At 41.5% G+C, this 22,389-nt stretch overlaps 1 protein-coding gene across 1 annotated transcript; it reads right to left on the reverse strand.

Moving 5' to 3' along the window:
• Window positions 1–357: 357 nt before the first annotated feature.
• LOC131223020 (transcription factor FER-LIKE IRON DEFICIENCY-INDUCED TRANSCRIPTION FACTOR-like) lies at window positions 358–6,939 on the reverse strand. The gene is made up of 4 exons (XM_058218298.1): window positions 6,218–6,939; window positions 5,325–5,537; window positions 4,700–4,873; window positions 358–1,250 (listed from the first exon to the last, which is right to left on the reverse strand). The coding sequence occupies exons 1-4, from the start codon at window positions 6,866–6,868 to the stop codon at window positions 1,158–1,160; spliced, it is 1,131 nt and encodes a 376-aa protein (XP_058074281.1). The 5' UTR covers window positions 6,869–6,939; the 3' UTR covers window positions 358–1,157.
• Between the last annotated feature and the right edge of the window lie 15,450 nt (window positions 6,940–22,389).

Consider the following 22,389-nt stretch of genomic DNA (forward strand, 5'->3'; position numbering starts at 1 on the left):
AATTTAATCGAAAAATTCGGGTAACACCCAAGGACACCTAATATCCAAGCATTGGAGGGCCTGGGTATTACAACGACTCTCCAAGTTAATGACCGTCAGGTTCAATCTCAAGTTTTAAAGACCATTACAGAAATCACTCCTTTGGGATCGCTAAAATCACATCCACATGATTAATAAATTAGACCTTATATTGATTTTACAGGTACAGGCTCCAGCAATAATCACAAGTGAATACGTGGATAAAATTAAAACCGCCAAATTTAATATATCCAATGTTTAACGGGGCATGGTCGATGCCCTTTACATGCATGGCGGCATACAAAGGGACACAACAAACAAAAATATCAACGGCTCTCATTGAGTAAAGGCCCATTTATTAGATAGTTAAGACGTTACAATCGAAGCAAAATTCGTACAGGGACCCATCAATCCCCGAACCAACAGGATGCATTGTAATTCCATCATCATATACACGTGACACGTGTATGGTACACAATCCGCCACATTCCTCGAGAAAGAAAGTCCACATTCATGTGTTAGGTTAGGTTAGCACATGAAGTCAATAGAAAAACAGAAAGTGCTCAAAATGTTCTGCTTCTCATCATTCAATGTATCACCTGCCTCCACCAAAAAGCTTCTCTTCTCTTTCCTTTAGTTTTTCCATTTTCTCTTGTGCACATTATTATAATACGGTATTATTGGCATACTATGGACGTCTAATATACAACTAGTTGCAGGTGAACAAATTATGCAATTAGCCATGCCTATGGCCTACTGTGGTGTGTTTGTGTTGCATCCAACCGTCCAACAAGATTGCCTCACCATGAACATTGGATGCCCCTAAAATCATGATAATGCAATCATCAGGTGGGCCACCGGCTCAATCTGGAGATTGGCAAGTGGGTGTCAATTATTTTATGTAGTGCTGCCCACCTGATGGTTGGATTGACCTGATTTTTAGAATGCCTTACTTTCATAACGAGATAACCTTGTTAGGCATGTAGGATGCTATACACATGCCATGGTGATGCCAAACACTGCCAATTGCATAAAATTCTCATGTAAACAACTAGATGTGCAGGAGAATCGTTCTAAGTATCTTAAGTTCCTAAATAAGGATTAGGATGACTAAAACGCCATCACTAATTAGCTCTCTTTCATGGGTTTTGAAACATGAGACCCGATCTCAATGCCATGCTCGTAATAGAGTCCTTCAGCTTTTCCTCTGTCATTCTTCCTTGTTTCCTTGCCTGAGAAAGAACAAAAAATCAAATTAAAAAATTATCTTGTATTGTTTATTTATAATAAGGCCGTGAATCAATGAACAGCCTCTCATGTGAGAGGGTGCAACTAAGTGTCCAGATATCTGGGCCATTCATCGGGTAAGGTACACTGTGACCTTTCTATAGACCAAAAATAATATCAGCCTGTTGACCATGCAGATCAAAGAAAATAACCCAGTGGTGGGAAAGGAAAATGGAAAATATCCAACGGTCCAAATTCAATATGCGTGGGTCTCTTGATGAGTTATTACACTGGTTCTTGTCTTTTCGGTACATGTTCACAGTGCATACTATCACATCAGTGGCCCGAACCTCTGAAAAATGTGGCCATTTAATATTCACTCATTCACATGAGAGGCCCTCTTTAATCATCGCCCTTTGATAAAAACCAGTCAACAATAAGTGAAACGTCAGCAAGAGAATGTGGGCGGAAAAATGCATTTACTAAAAAGAACTGTTTGGGTTGAATAAGGATTTTGTAGGCTATCGTGGCAACCTGACATGGACAGTTATCAAATGGTCCTGGTGATAGACCAAGCCATGTGGTGAAAATCCAACCAATCCGAATCATGTAGTTCATGAGTGTTGGACTTCTCTTTCGGCAGTTTCCGGGAGAAATTTCCACCACATGGCCCACCACTCTGTGACCAGTTAAGATGACCACCAGCAGCAATACCAAGCAATCAATTTTGTACAAGTGGAATGCGTGGCCCAACACAGGGAGCGTGATGTGTGACTGCCACATATGCATTCTTTGTGGGCTTGATCAAAAGAAGACAAAATGAAAGCGGAAGTAATCCATCCAATCCGGGCCTAATCCTATGTAGTGCATGATGTAACTGAGCCTCAAGTGTGCCAAGTTTGAATAAATTTATTCCAAATAGGGATAAATAATCACACGAAGTGCGCATTATAAATTAGCAGTATTTTTTTTATCCAGGTACATGAAATGCACAACCTATTAATCTTTATGTAAGTGCATTCCTCCATTTCATCACAAACCTATCCCTCGTTCTAACACCCTAATTTTTTGGAAGTTGTTATTTTTAGAAAATTTCATTTTCATTATTTTTAAAATTTTTAGAAATTTACAACTTTTAGAAATTGCTTATAATGAGGCCGAGAATATTCCGATAAGATTTTTCTGGATTTTCTATTTTTTGCAAATAAGACTTTAGAATAGTTTTGCTAATGTTAGGAAATTGAACTTTAGAAGAGTTTTAGTAAAGTTAGGAAATTGGGCTTTAAAAGAGTTTTCATAGAATTAAGAAATTATACTTTAACAAAAAAAAAAAAAAAAAAAAATTATACTTTAGCAAAAAGTTTCTATTTTAGATAATTTTGGATTAGGATTTTTTTTTCTTTATTATATTGATGTAGTCAAACACCACTAATACTTGAAATTTCTCTCCTATTTTCTAATGGATTAAAAAACCATCCTTGTTGACACAAGAGATGAAAAAAAATAAAAATAAAAAAATTATACTTTAGCAAAAAATTTCTATTTTAGATAATTTTGAATTAGGATTTTTTTTTCATTTATTATTGATGTAGTCAAACACCACTAATACTTGAAATTTCTCTCCTATTTTCTAATGGATTAAAAAACCCTCCTTGTTGACACAAGAGATGAATGGTTTTAACTCTCATGAATGTGTGCCATGACAAAAAGAAGGTTTCAGATGATGCATCTCCAAGCCATGTGTGATCTCATCATTTTCATCTACGCCTCATCAAACACACCCAATCAGTTAGAATAAGGCTTAGATGAAGATGTTAACTCAGATTAGTTGGCGTAAGACCTATGAAAGTTGAGTGCAAACGTTTTGTGTGGGGCCCACCTTAATGCATATCCGACATCCACTCAAAAGTCAGCCTGATTAAAAAGTGAGGTGGACCACATAAAAGGAAACGGTCCAGGTGGGACGTTCACTTTAGTTGCGTAAACGTACCAGCTGGGTGGGCTCGACACAACGAACCAGGGTGCGTACTTTCATTTGCAACGTTTGTTTGGGGCCTTTCATTTGTCGGAACCACAAAGGAAGATACGTTTGTCAGGTAGCGTTTGGCTGTAGTAGAGATAGGTATCGGTCCAAGCCGCCTCAAACGACTCAAGCCCACGGCCCTCAACGGTCCCAACATTAAGTGGAAAGTTTGTGGGATTTGCACCGATATCCGATAGAGATGCGTTCTTTTGTTCTTGTGGTTGTAGTTTTAAAGAGTGTCCCAAACAACATATACTAATATTGAAAATTTTATATTTCTTTAACGTGGGTGCTTTTTCTTAGGCCTTGTTTTATATAGATATATCAAATAGACAACTATATAATCTGGGTGAACCTTATGGGTGGCTAGCTGGAATATCCTACAAGTGGCACAGGTACAGATCGTCAGGCAGACACTATCTTGGGATGGTCATAACCTAGAAAGCCTGCTTGTCCAACAACTCTAGCCATTGATCATGAAGAAATAATGGATGGTCCTTAGAACAGGTCGGAAGAAATCCCATGGACAAATCATCTTCTTTTTTTTTCTTCTCACAAAAATCCTAAACGTTTCAACCGTTAGTAAGAAGATGTTACTAGATATTACACGGTTACGATTCTACCAATAAAAGGCCAAATATTCCATGACTAGAATCTTCCAATCTTGAGGAACTTTGGGTGAATAGGCCATCAATGGTGAATCCGATCATATCAATGTCGTGCACATTCTCGGGGCCTGAGAAATGCAGAATTCCTCTTGTTTACACACACACACTCACACACACACACACACCAGAAATGGAACCCATGGGGACCAAGCTTTCTGTAATCTAAGATGTCGATCGGGTGGACCCCTACATATATATGCTGGAGGATGCCCTAATATTTCCCCAACCGATGATCCTACTAGTTGATGATAATAGAAAATTACACTCCATTGTCTGATATTTATTGGTGATCGAATTAGATGGTTAGGTTAATCAGATGTCAGAGATTTCTGGGCAATCTTTCGTCCACCAAGGGTCCAATATATGAACGATTTGGATCACCAAAAGATGGGTCCATCATGAACATTTATGGGCCAAACGAAAAACAAAGACTGAGAGTCCACGAGTAAACTATAAAAGCAATCTTACTTTCCAGTCATTTAGTGGATATGCCTATCAATTTTCAATCTCAACGGCTTGGATGTTGTGGTCTGATCAAACATATGTTGTTGGGTGGTCAGTGAAAGTTATGGGGCACTTCCCACAGCAAATGTTGATAAGAAGGCTGATCCATTTGATTGGGTAGTGGCCCATCTATCCATTGGATGGCCATGATCAATAGGCCAGTGCACTTATTAGACAGTGGACATATAATAGGTGCGTACAGACAATCCACAGTAAGGTACCTAAAATACAAGGAAGAAAGAGAGTGATAAGAGCTTACCCTTATGAAAACCGTGGTGAGGACATGCATGGGCTTGATCTGTTCAAGGGCAATGTAAGTTATCTCAAAACCAAGCGACTCGATCACACGTAGAACTTCTCCTCCAACACCTGGCCCACCCTTGCAAGTGATCTTCACCACAAACCTCCGATCCTCAATTCTCTCTGTGTCAATCTGTTTGATAGGCACGTTGTCCACGCATGAATAGAGACCATTAGCCATTGTTTTAACTATACTCATCATTTCATAAAATGCAGGTTTATCTTGTACGTCTAGCATGTTTGCCTGATGATGACGATCCACACTGCTAATTCATCACAAAGCTTACCATGTCACACTGTTTTCCCACCAACATGTTACACTTACGACATCCGAGTGGCAAAATGGTACTTGTGGGACATCCAAACAAATTATCAGGTGGTCCACCAGCAATGTGATTGGGCCCAAAAATCACGCTGTGTAAGCTGTATGGAGAGTCTAAGGCTTACAGGTGATCACACTCAAAACCACAGGCCAACTGATAAGTGCACCACACGTAGGTTACATTGTCACAAATTCACGTTGACAAAGTAACATCCCACTCTCTCGTGAGTGATGAAGATGGTAGAAGAGAGAAAAATCTCACCTCGAGAATCTGAGCCTTCGTCTTCCTGGACTTTGGTGTTAACGTGATCTGGGGTGGCAGGGTGCTGCCGAGAGTGTTGTTGTCATTGCTGTTGCTACTCTTGTCGTGATAGAACGATGGTCCTTCTTTAAGCTCAGTTTCGATCCGTACAGTTTCTTCCTGAATGCCTCTAAGATAAGCCAGGGCATCCACCAACACGGATCTTTTATCCATCTGTCCACCAAATTCATTCACATTACTTGTAATACTCTCCATAATAGAGTTACTCACACACACATTTGTTGTTTCTATATAGTCATTTCACAATTTTTAGTGGACGGCTTCTTGTGATGCTGTCTCAGTAGTGACTTTTTGTTACAGCACTGCTGTGGGTCTTACGTGCTAAAAGACGCAGGTGTGGCATCTGGTGCTAGTGACATACACAAACCATTCCAATTAATGCCCGGCTGAGGTTTTATGTTTATAGTGCCCGAAGAAACCAAGACTGGAGTAGGTCATATGACTCTTGGGAGCATGTTAGCGTCCAATAATTAAGAACATGGTAGATCGAAACAGGACTAGCAACTGCTGTGGGATCGCACACATTTCACAATTTTTGGTAATTGAAACAGTACAAAACCATACTATTTCAACCACCATTTCACAATTTTTGGTAATTGAACAGTACAAAACCATACTATTTCAACTATAGTTCCACCACATGGCTCAATACAGACTGTGTTTCTGACTCTGAGGTCATGTGTTAGAGTGCCCATGTGGTGTGTGTGAGTGTGTGTTTAAAAAATAAAAATAAAAATAAAAATAAAAATAAAAAAAGGAGGAAAAATGAAAACATACTATTTCAACTCCCAGGATGTAATAAATCATTTTCTACTGTAAATGATAATAATTACCTTGGTGATGTTGGGGACGAGGGATCTAAGAGCAAGCAATTGCTGGCTGAGTCGCTTCCGCCGGTTCCTCTCAGAATACAAGTTCTTACAATTCAACGTGCTGGGTTTCGGATCCTCATCAGACTCCTCTTCCTCTTCATATTCCTGGTTCTGTGGCAGCACCATCCTCATGGTCGTTGCATCTGTCTCCAATGCCGCTGGATTCACATCCATCTCTGAAGAATTCGTTGTTGTCGATGTCGATGCAGATGCGAGGATATGATCGATGAAGCTCTCTTCACTCTCGATGGGTGCAACTAGGCCTAGTAGATCGTCATTGAGGAATTGGTCACACTCATCTTTTTCTATCTCTGACGGTGCTATTGCGGGCATTGCTCCAGACGAAATGCATGTGTCGAAGGGTATCAGGTGGTGGAAATCATGGAAGTCAAGGAGAAATGAATCAGTGCTGTTGGTAGAGAAAGAGTCGCTTCCGAAATGGGACATGTCGTTGGATTGGAATTGGTGATCATCGATCATTGGGAATGCAGGTAATTGATCAGCAAAGGTAGGCGTATAAATGTCAGCGGAGTCGAACAAGGAAGATAAATTCATGGATGTTTGCCCCAGCTCAGGTAAAGGAAACGTTCCGAGTTCCATTTCCATCTCCATATCTCTCTCTCTCTCCCTCTCTGTGTTATGGTCTCTCTCTCTCTCTCTCTCTCACTCTCTTTGCTATATTTGGAATGGGCAGATGGGAGTTGGGCGTGCAGTAATGAATAAATAGGCCAAGGGGCGGACAAGATGAGATGAGGAATTGATAGAGAGGCGTCCAAAAGAAGTTGGTGGGACTTTAATTATATTATGGGCTCGGCTCGACTCCTATGAGAGTTTCATCACCATATTACAAATGGTGGACCCTTTTCAACCATACACATGGCCCGATCGTCTAAGTTGCTGATCTAGTCAAGGTTTGAAATGGGTGCATCGGGTCTCATATCAGTCACCATCACATGGGTCATCTTTAAACCCTTTCTGTGGTTGTCATCAGTTAGAATATTAATATTGCGTTATGAATGTGATTTTAGAAAATAAAAAATAAAAAAAAAGAATGTGATTTTAGAAATATGATCCATCCACAAGGCGCCCCACAATTTGGACGGTCTAGATAGTTGTAGATAGTGCCACACGTGAGTATGAGACACCACATTTTAAAAAAGGTAATAAACTACGGTGAGAATTTAGTCCACTATGTCATTCGTTTGAGATGAAAAGGCAACAACAGGGTTAGGAAGGAAGGATAAAGCCCGCCATCCATTTGATAAAGATGATGATTCCATGCCCATTTTCAAGCGCCAAGCAATATATGCACCACACGTGCCAAATTACCACATGCTTACTGGATCGGAGACGGTCAGACTGTGGTGCTTGTGTTGGATATTCTTAATGCAAAAAACGGGTTGGTTTGGCTATTACGTGAGCCACGTTTCCATAATGAAACGAACGGTTAAAAAAAGACAATAAATGGTCCAAAATCAAAACGCATGTCTTCCCCACCTCATGAAGTGGGTCTACTTAAATTTTATCACGTTACACATGAACCGTTGAGGATCCTAGGCACGTGTGCCGAAATAGGCACAGGTGTGGTGTTTATGTTTGGCGCTTGAAGATGGGCGGTTGGATCAGCGTTCGGCAAACATGGAAATAATCACTCCAGGCCAAATGTGCCGCCTTTGAAATGGACCCCACTTAAAGTCGCAAAGCCCACTTGAACTTTCTCGCCAGTTTTTCAGTCATGTAATGGTAGTGGGGTGTGACAAATTTCGATTTAAATTAGAAAGTGGATTAGATATTATCAATTGTGTTTCTAAGCAGAGTTTTGATAAGCCCACACGTGTGTATAAGGCAGCTCATGTATGCATGCCACACGCATGCCATCAGGGCTTACTGTTACAAGATCCTATCCACCCATCGAAGGGGTGACACTTTGCAGTTGCTCCGGCCAAGAATTAGGTCATTCAACTGCTAGTCAGGTAGGTAACAAAAAGCAGTTGAGAAAACGTCTCTTGCTCTAAGTTTCCTAACCCTTCCACCTGTTTCTAATATTACGGTCCACCTACGTTTTTGTTTTTTCGTTTTTTCGTTTTTTTTTTTTTGTTTTTTATTTTTTAAATATTATTATTAAACTGTGGAATTCACTGTCTTAAAGTTACAGTCTAAAAATCAGACTGTTTGGAAGATCCCAACCTCTGATTTATTTTATTTTATTTTATTTTATTTATTTAATTATTATTATTATTTTTTTATGAAAGCACTCAAGTATCATTCATTCACAAAAAAATTACAATCATGGACAGGTTTCGGGCTTCCACCAACAAAAATTCCGGGTGAAAGCCTATCGTAAAGAAAGACAAAAGCAAAAGAACAGGAAAAAAACACTATAAATTATCGCCGTGGTTCGTTTATAAAGGAATGAGCTTGATATTCTCCAAGCCTACTTTATCCAGCAAAATGAGACCTCTAATCTGGGTCAGAATGAACGAGGTTTGCCTGAAGAAGGAGGAGATTTGGGCTTCGCTCCCTAGCCTTGCTAGCCTGTCTGCAGGGGCATTACCTTCCCTCTGGATATGACTGATGAGGAACTAACCTTTGCTCAAAATCCTTCCCAATCTGGATATCCAGTAACTCCACCGCTAGCCCATCTTCGATTTGCCATTGATAAGATCCACTACAAAATTGGAGTTGGATTCAACCTGCACCTTCTTGAGGCCCAAATTCAGACAGTATGTCAGGCCATCTGAAACGGCTCTGAGTTCGGCTTTGTTGTTAGTATTAGAACCGTATGCCTTTGAGAATGCGAAAATTAAATTTCATTTTTCATCTCTGCAAATACCCTCACCTTGTTCACAACTCCAAGTGTAGGATCGCGATGTAGTAATAATCTCGGTAAGACCGAGGTCGAATCTACAGAGACGGAACCTTATACGTATTCTGAAAATAACTAGAACTAGAACTAGAAGAAGATGAAAACCTAAATCTGATTAAGTGAGACAATAATTGTGAAAAACTTAATGAAAAACTTATAAAATTCAAAGGTGGGAAACTAGGGTTTCCAAAGATCCACTTGTAGAGATCCGGGAGATTTACACTTGATTCATAAACACAACTAGAATCAGAGTCCCATCTTCATCCGATTGAAAAATATATCATTAAAAATCAGATATGAACTTCCTTTGATCTAGTCCTCAATAGATGAGAGGTATGAGAACTAGCATTTATTCTATCACAAAACCATATCCAGGAGACAAAGCAAACAACAGAATTTACCAATCCACAACTATTCTGAAATAGTTATGAAAATTAGAAGGATTCCATCATCCAACCATGTCCAATGGGCGATGGTGAACAACAAGGTTCCTAATTTCATAATCACAATAATGCAAAGAACATGTTCAAAGCTATCGTAAATCCATTGTAATTTAAGTCAAAACAAACCATTAAAAACTAAAAGCATTCCTTATAATCAAACTAGAATCAAAGATAATTCACCTAAAACATGAATAAAGACTATAAAAAATATCCCATCACACTACAAGCTTCACCTCTTAGCCTTAGCTAAGAGGTTTAGCTCATCATAGACATGATGATCTAAAAATTTAGAAAAACATTAAGGAAGGGAAAAAAAAATGACAGATGAAAGAAGAAACCCAGCCGGCCCACGTCCACGCTACTCTCTTTCTCTCTCCCTTGCTCCACGTCTAATGCACGTCCTTGGATGGCTCCCTCTCTCTTTCTCTCTCCCTTTTATTGCCTTCATGAGGCGATTGAGGTTGGTGGTGGCGTGCGTAAGGATAAAAGTCAGTGGCTGTGGAGTTTATGCAGTAACAGCCGTGTGTGTAGCGAAAGCCTGATCTGACTTACGCTTGGAACGAGTTTGGGATAGCTGAATCATCTCAGCTCCTATTCTGTCTTCATGGATGGGGTCGTGGCCCCCTTAATAAGCTTTTAGACGGTCCGGATCACTGATCCGACCATTGTTATGGTCGCACAATGGCCCACCGTGGGTCAGGCATCCGGACGTGCATTACTTACGCACGTCAACCTGCATTAGACCCTGTGGGGCCGATGATAGACATCAGAAAAAAAATCCACTCCGTCCATTAGAAATTTTAGTCGTGAATGGATACTTTTGCTCGAGTTTGGTGCGGTCCAAGTGATCAAATCTTTTCGCCATTCATCCTGCGTTTGAACGTAATCCTTTGGTGTGTGCGTTCATGGCAGGACATGGTCACCATGGTTGTGGTTGAAATCTCCTCCTGGTTCGAATGGACGGTTCAAATCATCGAACCAAGTGATCGTGGTGGGCCAGCAAGCAATCAAAGCGGACAGACGTCCGCTGTCTGCGTAAGGAAGACGCTGGGAGTCGGGTCAGCGCACGCTGACCGACTCTCAGAGTTCGGTGTACTGCACAATTACGTGCACTGTATGCGCACGCACCTTAAGGTGGGCCCCATCGTGATTTTTTTAAGCATCTACACCGTCCATTCACTTCTCCATTTAATTTTAGAGTTTGAGACCAAAATTGACGCATATCGAGATATCAGGTGGGCCCCAAATCGATGATTTATGGCTGATCTATCCATTGTACCACTTTCAAAAATATCCAATGGTTGAAATTTTACTTGTACGGTTACTTTATAATAATCAAATCAGATATAAAGTTTCGAGCCAAACGGATGGTGGAAACCCTGTGAACTTGCATTCAGGATGATTTTCAGGCTTTTTTATCTTCAATTACTTGATTTTTTCGGATCTTTGGCATGTGAATTCTTTAATCTTGGTCTCCTAAGATCCTTCCTTACCTTGGTGATTTGTGAGCATCAAATTCATGCTTTTAGCACCCTTTTCAATCCAAGCTCTTAATTCACCTTGCAACAAAAACATAATTAAAATAGGACGTTAAGCATTATCATATTCATAAAATCATATAATAATTGGGGTTTAATATGCAATATTTGACCCTCAACACACCTCCCGATGAGCCTGGGTTACCTCTGGCTGATCCGTCAACATTCAGCTTGCACCGACCCGAAACCGACCTCAACCACTTCACCAAGACTGTTCTCATATTCTTCATCCTAGTAATTTTCTTACCTAAGGCCTGGAAAGTGATATCAAATGCCAAAGACGAGGTGTAGGGACAGCACGTGTCCCTGTTAAGGATCTTGAACCACCCATTGATCCTTATGATGATCATATGAACCTGGATGCTCTTCTTTTTGAATCTGACTTCATTTCTGGCCATCCATATTTCACAGTAGAGGATGATAGGGGCTAGTCGCTGCATCAGAGCTGTCGGATCCCTGGTTGATTGGGAGATCCATAAAAAATGCAATCTCTCCTCCAGCTCTTGAGTTTGCGGAAGAAGGGTGCTAAAGATGTTGCTATAGTGCTTCCAAATTTTCGACGCTAGGGAGCTAGAAAGAAAGAGATGAGCCAGCATTTCCTCTGAGGGGCGCTGAAGTTGAGACCCTCCACAACAATTGCACTTTGAAATGACGGGAATTCCTCTGCTTTGAACTCTCCCATCGACCGGAATCGCTTTGTGGAGAAGCTTCTCAGCGAAGGTGGATTATCTTTGGAGGTAGCCTAGAGTGCCAAACCCACTTGGCCTAGCTCCTGTTGTGCTCGACTGGTCTAACAAGCTGCCAGGCAGATTTAACTGAAAATCTGCCATAAGGATCTGACGGCTAGAAAATCATATCCAACATTTCATCAGTGCAGAATCCACCTTGAAAGATGAAGTTTATATCCTCTTGGTGAAGATAAGACATGGTTGAGGCGGGAGGAATAGGGCCTTCTAGGCCGATGCAACCTTTGAGTAACAGGCCTTGAAGGTCCTCAGGAAGAGGTGACTTTGTTATGAGCTGAAGAGGACCTAAACCAGTCCAATTGTCCTGCTAGAAGTTACAGTTCCCCTGGCCAATCTGCCATTAGATTGATCTCTAAAGGATAGGAAACATTTCCGCAATGCTTTTCCAGAGAGGAAAAGCCACTTGAGCTCTTCTGGATTCCCTGCCCAATTGATTTGTACCTAGGAATTTGTCTCTCATCAGGGACGCCCATTAACTGGCTTCCTCCCCATGCTTAACAGGCCAAGCTAGCTTTAGCTGGAGTGCCTTAACCATTTCATTAAGACTCCTAATCCCCAAACCTCCTTCGCTCCTGGGCTTAATTAGATATTTCCAACCAACCTAGTGAAGTTTCTTCTTACCATCAGACCAACCCCATAGAAAATTAGCAAAGCATTTTCCATCTCTTTGATGACTTGTTTTGGGACAATAGCTGCAGCCAAAGAGTGGATGGGGATGCTGCTAAGGACATGACGGATTAGAGTCACTCTCCTCGCCTGAGAGAGACATCTGGCATTCCATCCGCTGATGCGCGAGTCTGTCTTGTTTAGCAAATCCCAAAAATCTGTTCTTTTAATTCTTTCCCTTGCGATGGGAGCTCCTAGATAGGTAGCACCTACTGTTGCTCTGGCTATCCCAAAGTATCTTTCAATGGCACTGATCCTCCTAGCCAACATCTTTCTGGAGTACTAAAAAAAAGAGTTTTTCCTTAGATTTACCTTTTGGCCCAAAGCTGTCTGGAAGGAGGAAATGAAGGATTCAACAGCCTTTAAAGATGCCCGCCCACCATTTAAGAACAACAAAGTGTCATTGGCATATAGCTAGTGGGAGATTTGGGGGCTCCCATGCCCAAGTTTGTAAAGAAGACAGAAGCCTCTTTCGACTAATTGCCTATATCCCCTGCTAAACGCTTCTGCAACCAAAATGAAAATGGAAGGGGAGAGAGGGTCCCCTGGCAGATACCTTTGGAGGATTTGAAATAACCTACTGCCTCCCCATTAACTATCATCGAGAACCAGCAATTGGACCAGCATTTCTCAACCATCATAATCCACTTCTTGCTTAAACCGAATCTAATAAGAACCTTCTTATTTTTAACCCATCTACTTGTTTCAAGTATCACGACCCATCTACTGATTGGACCAACTTTATTTTTGGTCAAGACTCAAGAACATGGTTAGACCCACCTCGTGGGATGGCTTAGATATGGGTCCTATGTGTCACGTTGGCCTCCTTTGAGTGGATTGGAAAGATATATTATTGTATAAAGTCATGGCTTCTTTTTGCTATGTGGTAAAAACAATTCCTTAGATTCCTGTATGTTTAGAAAAATCTCTTTGTGTGTGTGTGTGTGTGTGTGTGTGTACACACACAATTTTGTAACAGGAAGGCAACGTTGTTAGGAAAAAGATAATTGACCATCTACATTAAGACTCTGCTTGAATACATAAATTTCATTTTTAGATGTCTTGTTTGGATTTCCCTCTCATTGTAAAATTGTTTGGCCAAAAATAGAAGGCTTGAGACAGTACGTCTACCATGAGCAAAGTATAACTCATCAAAAATTACAGTTTGCCAACACAAAATTTCCTCCATGTGAGCTGTGTTTAGTTAATTCATGACATTTATTTAAGGGCTCGTTTGAATGTGATTGGTAGTTAGTGTTAGGTTGGGAGGATTTTCACCATAAAGTCACAATTTAAAAACTTACAGGCATCCTAATGACCCCCAATGGAACTTAGGGAATATTGGGATTCTAAAAAAAATATATCTCATATTTAAATATTCTCCTTTGATATTTGGCTTTCTTCTATAGAATCTAGATTAAAGTGTCATATTCTCTTAATCATATATTGTTGGCATATATAAAAGGGTTTGAACTACCCAATCACAAAATTTTACAAAAAAAATTTCGTTAACAAGAGTTGTTAATGCTTGAATTTGGTCGATCCTCCTTCTAGTCCTCTGTTCGATTTGGGGCATCTGATCGAAACTTGGATGAGAGCTAAGATCTCATAATGTCGTCAGTGAAAGGAAGCTCGGTTTCTTCTAGCATAGCTTCAACAGAGGTCTCGGCACGCCTGTTGAATATTACCGAACTGATCTCGGATCTCTTTGAGCTCTGCCTCCCATAGGACCTCGCTTTCTGCCATGACTTTGGGGGCCTTGTCACGCCTCTTTTTTTCAAGGGTATGGTGCAAGTCAGACTTAGCGAACATGGTCGTGCACACAGTATGTGTGGGAGCCTGCCTGCATCGTATTGGTCAGTCCTTCATCACGTGCAGATCGTGTGGTACCTGTCAAGGTCGGGACTGCTCAGTTGCCGCGCCCTCTTCCGCACCTTGATCGGAGAATGTTGTCGCATTTCCAATATCCACATTATTTGATCGGCATTGTCAGTCAAGGCTTCGACTTGATTTTCTAAGGAGATGAGCCAGCACCCCTGTTGCGGGATCTCTGCACGGCTGCTATGGCTGGGGGGTCACTATAGTGGTATGAATGTGGGGCTTGAGGATCTTTGGGCTGTTCTTCCAGAACGGGAATCAATTTGGTATTAGCAGTTAAGGCCTTCTTATTTCCTTTAGCCATTGTGGGGTGGAGGGGGAAAGAGGGCAAGTAGCTTTGTTATGATGGGAACTTTAGAACGGCTATGTTGTCGTTCCCACAAACAGTGTCAAACTATTGATGCTTGAATTTGGTCAATCCTCCTTCGTATTCCTTATAGCCTTTTCAACACCTGCAAAAGGAGGTGAACAAAGAGACATTGGGGGCGCCGGCTATGTCCAAGGACACCCTGATGCCTAAGTTAGGCTTATAGGCTTACAGTGGGCATAGTTGAATTGAGATATTTGCGCGTATCTATTTCTCGTGGCAAGGGGTGTATTTATAGGCATTCATAGGAAGTCTACATATTTGAGTGGAATTGTTAGATATGTTGGAGGGATCCGTATTGGAGCGAAAATCTACTCTCAGATATTTCTCTGATTATGCTTTGATTTGTGTGATCTCCAGCTGAGAACTCATTGGGCAGTCCCGCCCACACATGGTACGGGATTGTCTTTAAACGTTTCTATCCTGATGTTGAGGTCGATACCTGAGGTCGAGATCGTCACCTAGGGTTAGGGTCGGTACTCGAGGCCGAGGCCGACACTCGAGGTCAGGCTCGGTACCCGAGGTCAGGGTCTGAATGTTTGTTGCTGAGTCTTTAACTATTATAACTCTATTGAGAGGGTTTATTCTGATGGTTGCTTTGCCACACGCTCTTTGCATTGAGTCAGTTCAATTTTACCTATAACAAGAGCCATTAGATTAATGGTTTCTGTCACTTAAATCATGGGCTCTACATGTAACCAGGTGGCCAGGGGTTGGTAATATTATTTCACATTTGATATGATCATCTCAAGGTAAAGAAAAGCTCACCTGAGAGAGAGAGAGAGTTCTCTGCAACCTGCAGTCTCGATTGAAATGCTTTGATTCTCCACCTGACCATGACAGTCCATGCGCATGCATGCAAGACTTAAAATGGTTGTCCAAAATGATGAGCCGCATCTTAGATGGGTCATAGACTAAAAGCTACACTGAGTGATGTTGTAGCCAGCTTATTAATGGACATTTAAATAGATGGTTAGAATGAAAATTATCCTCCATCCAGAAAAAAATGATATTATGGCCTTTTACGCTTTCTTAGAGCATCAAACAGTGAGGTTTGCTGAAGTACACCCCCACTTATTATTATAAGATATGGCAGAACCATGGTTCGAGTCACTCAGTGACCAAATTCCAAGTCCATTCTTGAGTCACTAGCCTTAGATGTAGAGGTCTCAAATGTAACTGTTTGGACCACAAGTATGATCCACCCAACGAATAACTTCCAACCTAAGAAGTGCATGTAACATTCAGCTCTTCTAAAGGTTGACCCCAGCTAGAGGATCACTTAGTGCAAAAATCATCCCTATATACTTTTTAGGTGGGTCACACCATAGAAAACATTTCTAGCCATTGATAAATAGGAACATACAAGCGTGGTCCACTAGATGAGTGAATATGTCTGATTTTGGCACAAGGTGATCCTCGTGATAAAGAAAACCTATGGGGAGTGTTTGATGTTACACAATACAACACTTTCTAAATTATTAAGTTTTTTATTTTATAATACTTGTACTAACATAAATATTTTAAATCTTCTTTATTATTAGAAATATTTTTAGTCTGTAATTATTAGAAACCGAATCAAGTTAGGTCAAGTCTTGAAATCGACCCGACTCAGATGAACATCATGTTGAGTCAAATTTTCATGGGACTCCCTTATCCGCCATGTTCTTAGCAGCATTCCTCTCCACGTCGTGGCGGCAACTATAGTTCCTTCCCAAGTGATTAAAAAGCTGGAACAAGTTTTGCTAGATTTTTTTGGGGATGGGTGGAGCGAAAGCAGAAATTTCATTGGGTTGCTTGGTCCAAGGTTGCTAAGCCTTTCGCTGAAGGTGGGTTGGACATTAGGAGGCTAGCAGACGTAGTTAAAGCATCCAAGCTGAAAATGGTGTGGGATGTGAGGTTAGGTTCAGAAAATGGTTTGTGGGTGCAGCTCATGAGGGCTAACACCGTTTGGATATGGACCCCATCTGCAAGGATTCCTCTTCCCACCCAGCCTCCCCTATGTTGGCAAAAATCAGGTCTCTGTTGCCCCTAGTGGAGGAGAATGTGCAGTGAATGGTTAGTCAGGGTTCCACAAATCTGTGGAACGAAATCTGGACAGGGCTGGGCCCTTTGCTGCCTAAGTTGATCAGGCCGGTGCTGCTGGAACTCTGTTCGCTGCAAGTGAAGGATTTCCTGGGCCCCGCTGGGCTGCTCCCCCCTTCCTCTGTCTTCTCCTTTCTTTCTCAAGAGGTGGTCGACTCCATATTCCATGTGGACTTTGCCACTTTAAAGGAAAGTGAAAGTTGCATCTGGCCTCTAGATCGGTCCGGTTAGTTTTTGGTGAAATCTGCCTGGGAACTTTGTAGGCAGAGAACCAGTGTCTGGAGCTAGACGTCATGGTCTCGTCAAGCGAATCTCCCTCCCAAGATTTTTGTATTCCTCTAGAGGTTGTTCCTGAATGCAATTCTGGTGGACTTCAACATCCAAGCGAAAGGCATCCCTATCGCTTCCAAATGCTAATGCTATGGTGAGGAGAGTACGTCAAGGCCTAGCGCGAAAACTATATATCAGCCATTTGTTTCTGGATGGCGCTCTTGCTGTTAAAATCTGGGAGCATTTAGGGCATAGTTTCGGGATCAATATTCTACAAGCTCAATCTATTGAAGCTAGGTTTCTGACAATAGTGGTTTGCATCAGCTATTGGAAGGTATGCAGTTCTTTCCCGGAAAATTATCCCCAGCCTCATCCTATGGGAAATTTGGAAAGCTAGAAATGGTGTTAAGTTCGACCAGAAACCATGCAACGCGGCTAGATGCATTGCAAACATCCACGGGTGGATTTCCTCTCTATTCCATAATCCAGATTTTTCAGCCTTGCTGCGTCCAGGCAGGGTCCTTTTTCTGTTTAATCTGGCCCCCTCTCTTTCCCCCTCTAGTCGTACAGAGCGAGCAGAAATCATCCATTAGATCAGGCCTGAGAAAGGCTGGGTCAAAGTAAATGTCGATGGCTCTTCTAGAGGGAACCCAGGGCTGTCTGGTGGAGGTGGGATTGTTAGAGGCGATAAAGGAGAGTTCTGGATCGCCTTTGGGTCATGCTATGAGGTAAGGTCGAATAATAGTGTGGAGCTGAGGGTGGTGCACGATGATCTCCTGCTGTCCTTGAACAGAGGCCTCTCCAACATCATCATTGAGTCAGACTCAAAGATAGTAGTGGATGTCATCTTGGGTAGGACTGCGCCCTCTTAGAAGTGGCGTCCCTAGTATGCCAGAATCTTGGCCCTCATGGGCAAAGGCAATGTGGTTATTCAGCTCATCAGGAGAGAGGGCAATGGTCCTGTAGATGGCCTTGCTCATGTGGCCAGCGAGAATTAGATGACAGTCCTCTATCTTAGTGAGTTGGACCTCCCGGATCTAGTTCGGGGTAGGTGTTTTTTAGACAAAGCAGGCCTTGGAGCTATAATTAAAAAGGGTCCAGAAAGGTCCCTAGTTCTTTTTTTTTTTTTTTTGAAGGGTCGATCAGGCCGGTGCCGCTGGAACTCTGTTCGCTGCAAGTGAAGGATTTCCTGGGCCCCGCTGGGCTGCTCCCCCCTTCCTCTGTCTTCTCCTTTGTTTCTCAAGAGGTAGTCGACTCCATATTCCATGTTAACTTTGCCACTTTAGAGGAAAGTGATAGTTGCATCTGGCCTCTAAATCGGTCCGGTAAGTTTTTGGTGAAATCTGCCTAGGAACTTTGTAGGCAGAGAACCAGTGTTAGGAGCTGGACATCATGGTCTCGTCAAGCGAATCTCCCTCCCAAGATTTTTGTATTCCTCTGGAGGCTATTCCTGAATGCAGTTCTGGTGGACTCCAACATCCAAGCGAAAGGCATCCCTATCGCTTCCAAATGCTAATGTTGTGGTGAGGAAAGTACGTCAAGGCCTAGCGCGGAAACTATATATCAGCCATTTGTTTCTGGAAGGCACGCTGGCTGTTAAAATCTGGGAGCATTTCGGGCGTAGTTTCAGGATCAATATTCTACAAGCTCAATCTATTGAAGCTAGGTTTCAGACAATAGTGGTTTGCATCAGCTATTGGAAGGTATGTGGTTCTCTCCTGGAAAATTATCCCCAGCCTCATCCTATGGGAAATTTGGAGAGCTAGAAATGGTGCTAAGTTCGACCAGAAACCATGCAACGTGGCTAGATGCATTGCAGGGGGAACCCAGGGCTGTCTTGTGGAGGTGGGATTGTTAGAGGCGATAAAGGAGAGTTCCGAATCGCCTTTGGGTCAGGCTATGGGGTAGGGTCGAATAATAGTGTGGAGCTGAGGGTGGTGCATGATGGTCTCCTGCTGTCCTTGAACAGAGGCCTCTCCAACATTATCATTGATTCGGACTCGAAGATAGTAGTGGATGTCATCTTGGGTAGGACTGTGCCCTCTTAGAAGTGGCGTCCCTGGTATGCCAGAATCTTGGCCCTCATGGGCAGAGGCACTGTGGTTATTCAGATCATCAGGAGAGAGGGCAATGGTCCTGCGGATGGCCTTGCTCATGCGGCCAACGAGAATCATATGACAGTCCTCTATCCCAGTGAGTTGGACCTCCCGGATCTAGTTCGAGGTAGGTGTTTTTTAGACAAAGTAGGCCTTGGAGCTATAATTAAGAAGGGTCCAGAAAGGTCCCTAGTTCTTTTTTGGGTTTCTTTCCTTGTATAGGGGTGGCCCTGGCGGGCCCTTGCTGATGATAGGTTCCCCTAAAATTTAGGGGTTCCTGAAATGTGTGCCGTATGGATGTAAAGCTTCTTTTTGCCATTGGAAGTTGCTAGCTCTTCTTTTAAAAAAAATAAAAATAAATCAAGGGATTATATAGCCATTGGATGTAGGGTCTTGTTTAAATGAATTAAACTATTTACAGGGAAAATCTCATCATGAAGAAGCGATGTCCACAAACATCTCATATTGAAATATTTCAACCTTTAATCATTACTCTTTTTCTCTAATACGGTTAGTTTCCTTTCTGCTTCTCTATGGATATGAGATTTTCCAATCTTGAAAAACTTTAACGCAATCATTATCAGTTATATGTTTGGTCAGATTAATGGTTTCCTTAGTAGGCTATAATGTCATCTTCCACAATTTTTAAAAAAAAAATGATGTTGACTCTTGGACAATACACATGGCATAATTGTACTGTAATCTAGCCCATCCAAATGGCTTACTCAACCGCATGGAGCATAACCCAAAAATTATACTAATAACTCGATAACATTAACCATCTTATTTTTCCCTTAGAATGTGGACCACTCATTATCTCACTTTTAACTATCCATTTGATAGCCATAAATTGAACGGTTAAGATGGCTTAATCAGTTCGATTTAAAGGCATGCTCCATATGCAATGACACCCACAATTTGGATTGTTTGGATAGTTGTATATCAGAACATGTGAAGAGGATGACTCAACACCACTAACATATATAAGAGTTAGCCAACGGATTTCTAGAGCCAGATCCAACAGCTATGGTCTTACAATACATTAGGATTTACTACAGCACAGCTTTCGAATAACCCTCATATGTCAACTTCAACCAAGAAATGCAATTATTGCATCATTTTTTAAGAATTTTGCGAGAAATGATGTTTCTCTTGCAATCGTTTGTTTTTGGTCTGGTGGCTTGGAATTTTGAGATGCTAAAATTGTCTTGTTGCTAAAAAGAAAATTTTCAAGCCATCAGACCTGAAAACAATCACAAGAGAAACATCAATTTTTTGCAAAATTCTTCAAAATTAATAAAATAATTGCTTTTCTTGGTAGAAATTGCAGCAATTAGGACACAAGGGGGGTTATTTGAGAGCTGTGTCATCCTGATGTATTGTAATAGAATACATCAAGACCACAGCAGTTGGGTCGGAGTCGAAATTCACGGGCATCCTCTCATGTTAGTTCAGCACGATTTTGAAAATGGTGTTGATACATCGTCCTCACATGTAGTATTGATATACAACTATCCAAAAATGCCCAAAATGTAACAAGTAGTAGTTATCTGAATAATGTGAATTAAAATTAGAATAATTCTCCATGGTATTCTCTCTTTTTAATTACTCAAGGGAACATTTGGTTGCACCCCTGGGCATTTATGATTCGTGATATTCATAATATAATGAAATTCCATGATGGTTGGTGCAACCAAACACACCCCAAAGGTAAATTTCTCTTACTTTGTTCGGAAAACGATTTTTGAGTTTGGTGAGATAAAAACAAGTTAGACTGTATATCACAATATTCAAGTCTCCTAAAACATCATGATATTCCATAATGGATTTGTGTTTCTGAAGAAGAGTCTTGCTAAGCCTATACAGGCGTGTGCAATAAAACTCATGTACACGCCCATACGTATGGAAGCATCGCATGGCATGTCTAAGATCCAATCCATCCATCAGAATGGCACCACTATATTAATGCCCTAGCACTTGAATCAGGTTGATCGACTAAGTCAACTGGGGCGCAGTTTGCAAAATAAATGTACGCATCTGAAAAACTTTGCTGAGATTTTCTAACCCAACCATCTGTTTCCAAAGTTGGGGCACACATGATGAATGGACCAGATTTCAACATATACAAGTTCTTACTAACCTAATGGATGGATTGAATGCAGCACCTATGTGCCCGCTGGCACATAGTTGTGTGTACATGAACTTTGTGCGCTTAGCAAAGCTCTGTAAAGAAAACATCGCTACTGAAGTCCTATTTCGTTCTAATGATCGTGTTCCATAGCTATTTGAAGGTTTTCTAAGTCCATGCGAGTGTAAAAGACAAGCCTGTACACGCCATCTCATGTGGCCGGGTGGGTGAGAGGTGCAGTATCCAAGCCGTCCATCAGATGGGTCCAACCTTGTAGATGTTCATGCCCAAACATTTATCTTGTCCATTCAGCATGGGTCAGCCGTGTGTCAGAAACAATTAGATGGATGATGGCAAGTTTTCCACAGTGCATTTGTTTCGTAAACTGTGGCCCACTTATGATCATGACACCCTGATTATTGGGTAAGAGCATCTAGACAATGACATCCATCTGAACTGCATCACCCACCCAATAAGTGGGCCAATCTAATTATTGGACAAAAGCATCTAAAAAGTGGCATTCATCTCAAAAGTGACCAAACTGACTATTGGGCAGGAGCATCTAAGCAGTGGCATCCATGTGAGCTGCATATCACATGTTGCACATCTATTGGCCCTCAGCAGAGCTCAGTTAATAATAAGCGAAGGTTTAGGTCCATTAACTCCATGTGGAAAAGCGCTTAATTCTTAATTCTACGGCCTAAATTTGTTGAATGCAATTAGAATCGACGGACCATGTCATCAAAAACTACCGTTGCAGCATTGTCCATTTATTATTATATTTGACCGTCCAAAGCCGTCGGTCGTAATTCGATCGTCATCAGGCCACTCGATTGCCGTCGAAGGAAAGTAGTATGTAAGAACTCATTCGACAACTATAGACCAACAGATAATCCTTTCAATGGCTAGAAGCCATCAATTTAGAGAAGTCAATTGACGGTCCGTAGCCTCGTGTGACCATACTCTTAGACTCCTTTAGGTTCAAAACTACTTTAGCCTTTAGATAATTGATCTATTCCTAAATAAGTAAACCTTTGTTCAATCATCACA

Source organism: Magnolia sinica, chromosome 13, assembly GCF_029962835.1.
Source record: "Magnolia sinica isolate HGM2019 chromosome 13, MsV1, whole genome shotgun sequence".
Classification (NCBI taxonomy): Eukaryota; Viridiplantae; Streptophyta; class Magnoliopsida; order Magnoliales; family Magnoliaceae; genus Magnolia; species Magnolia sinica.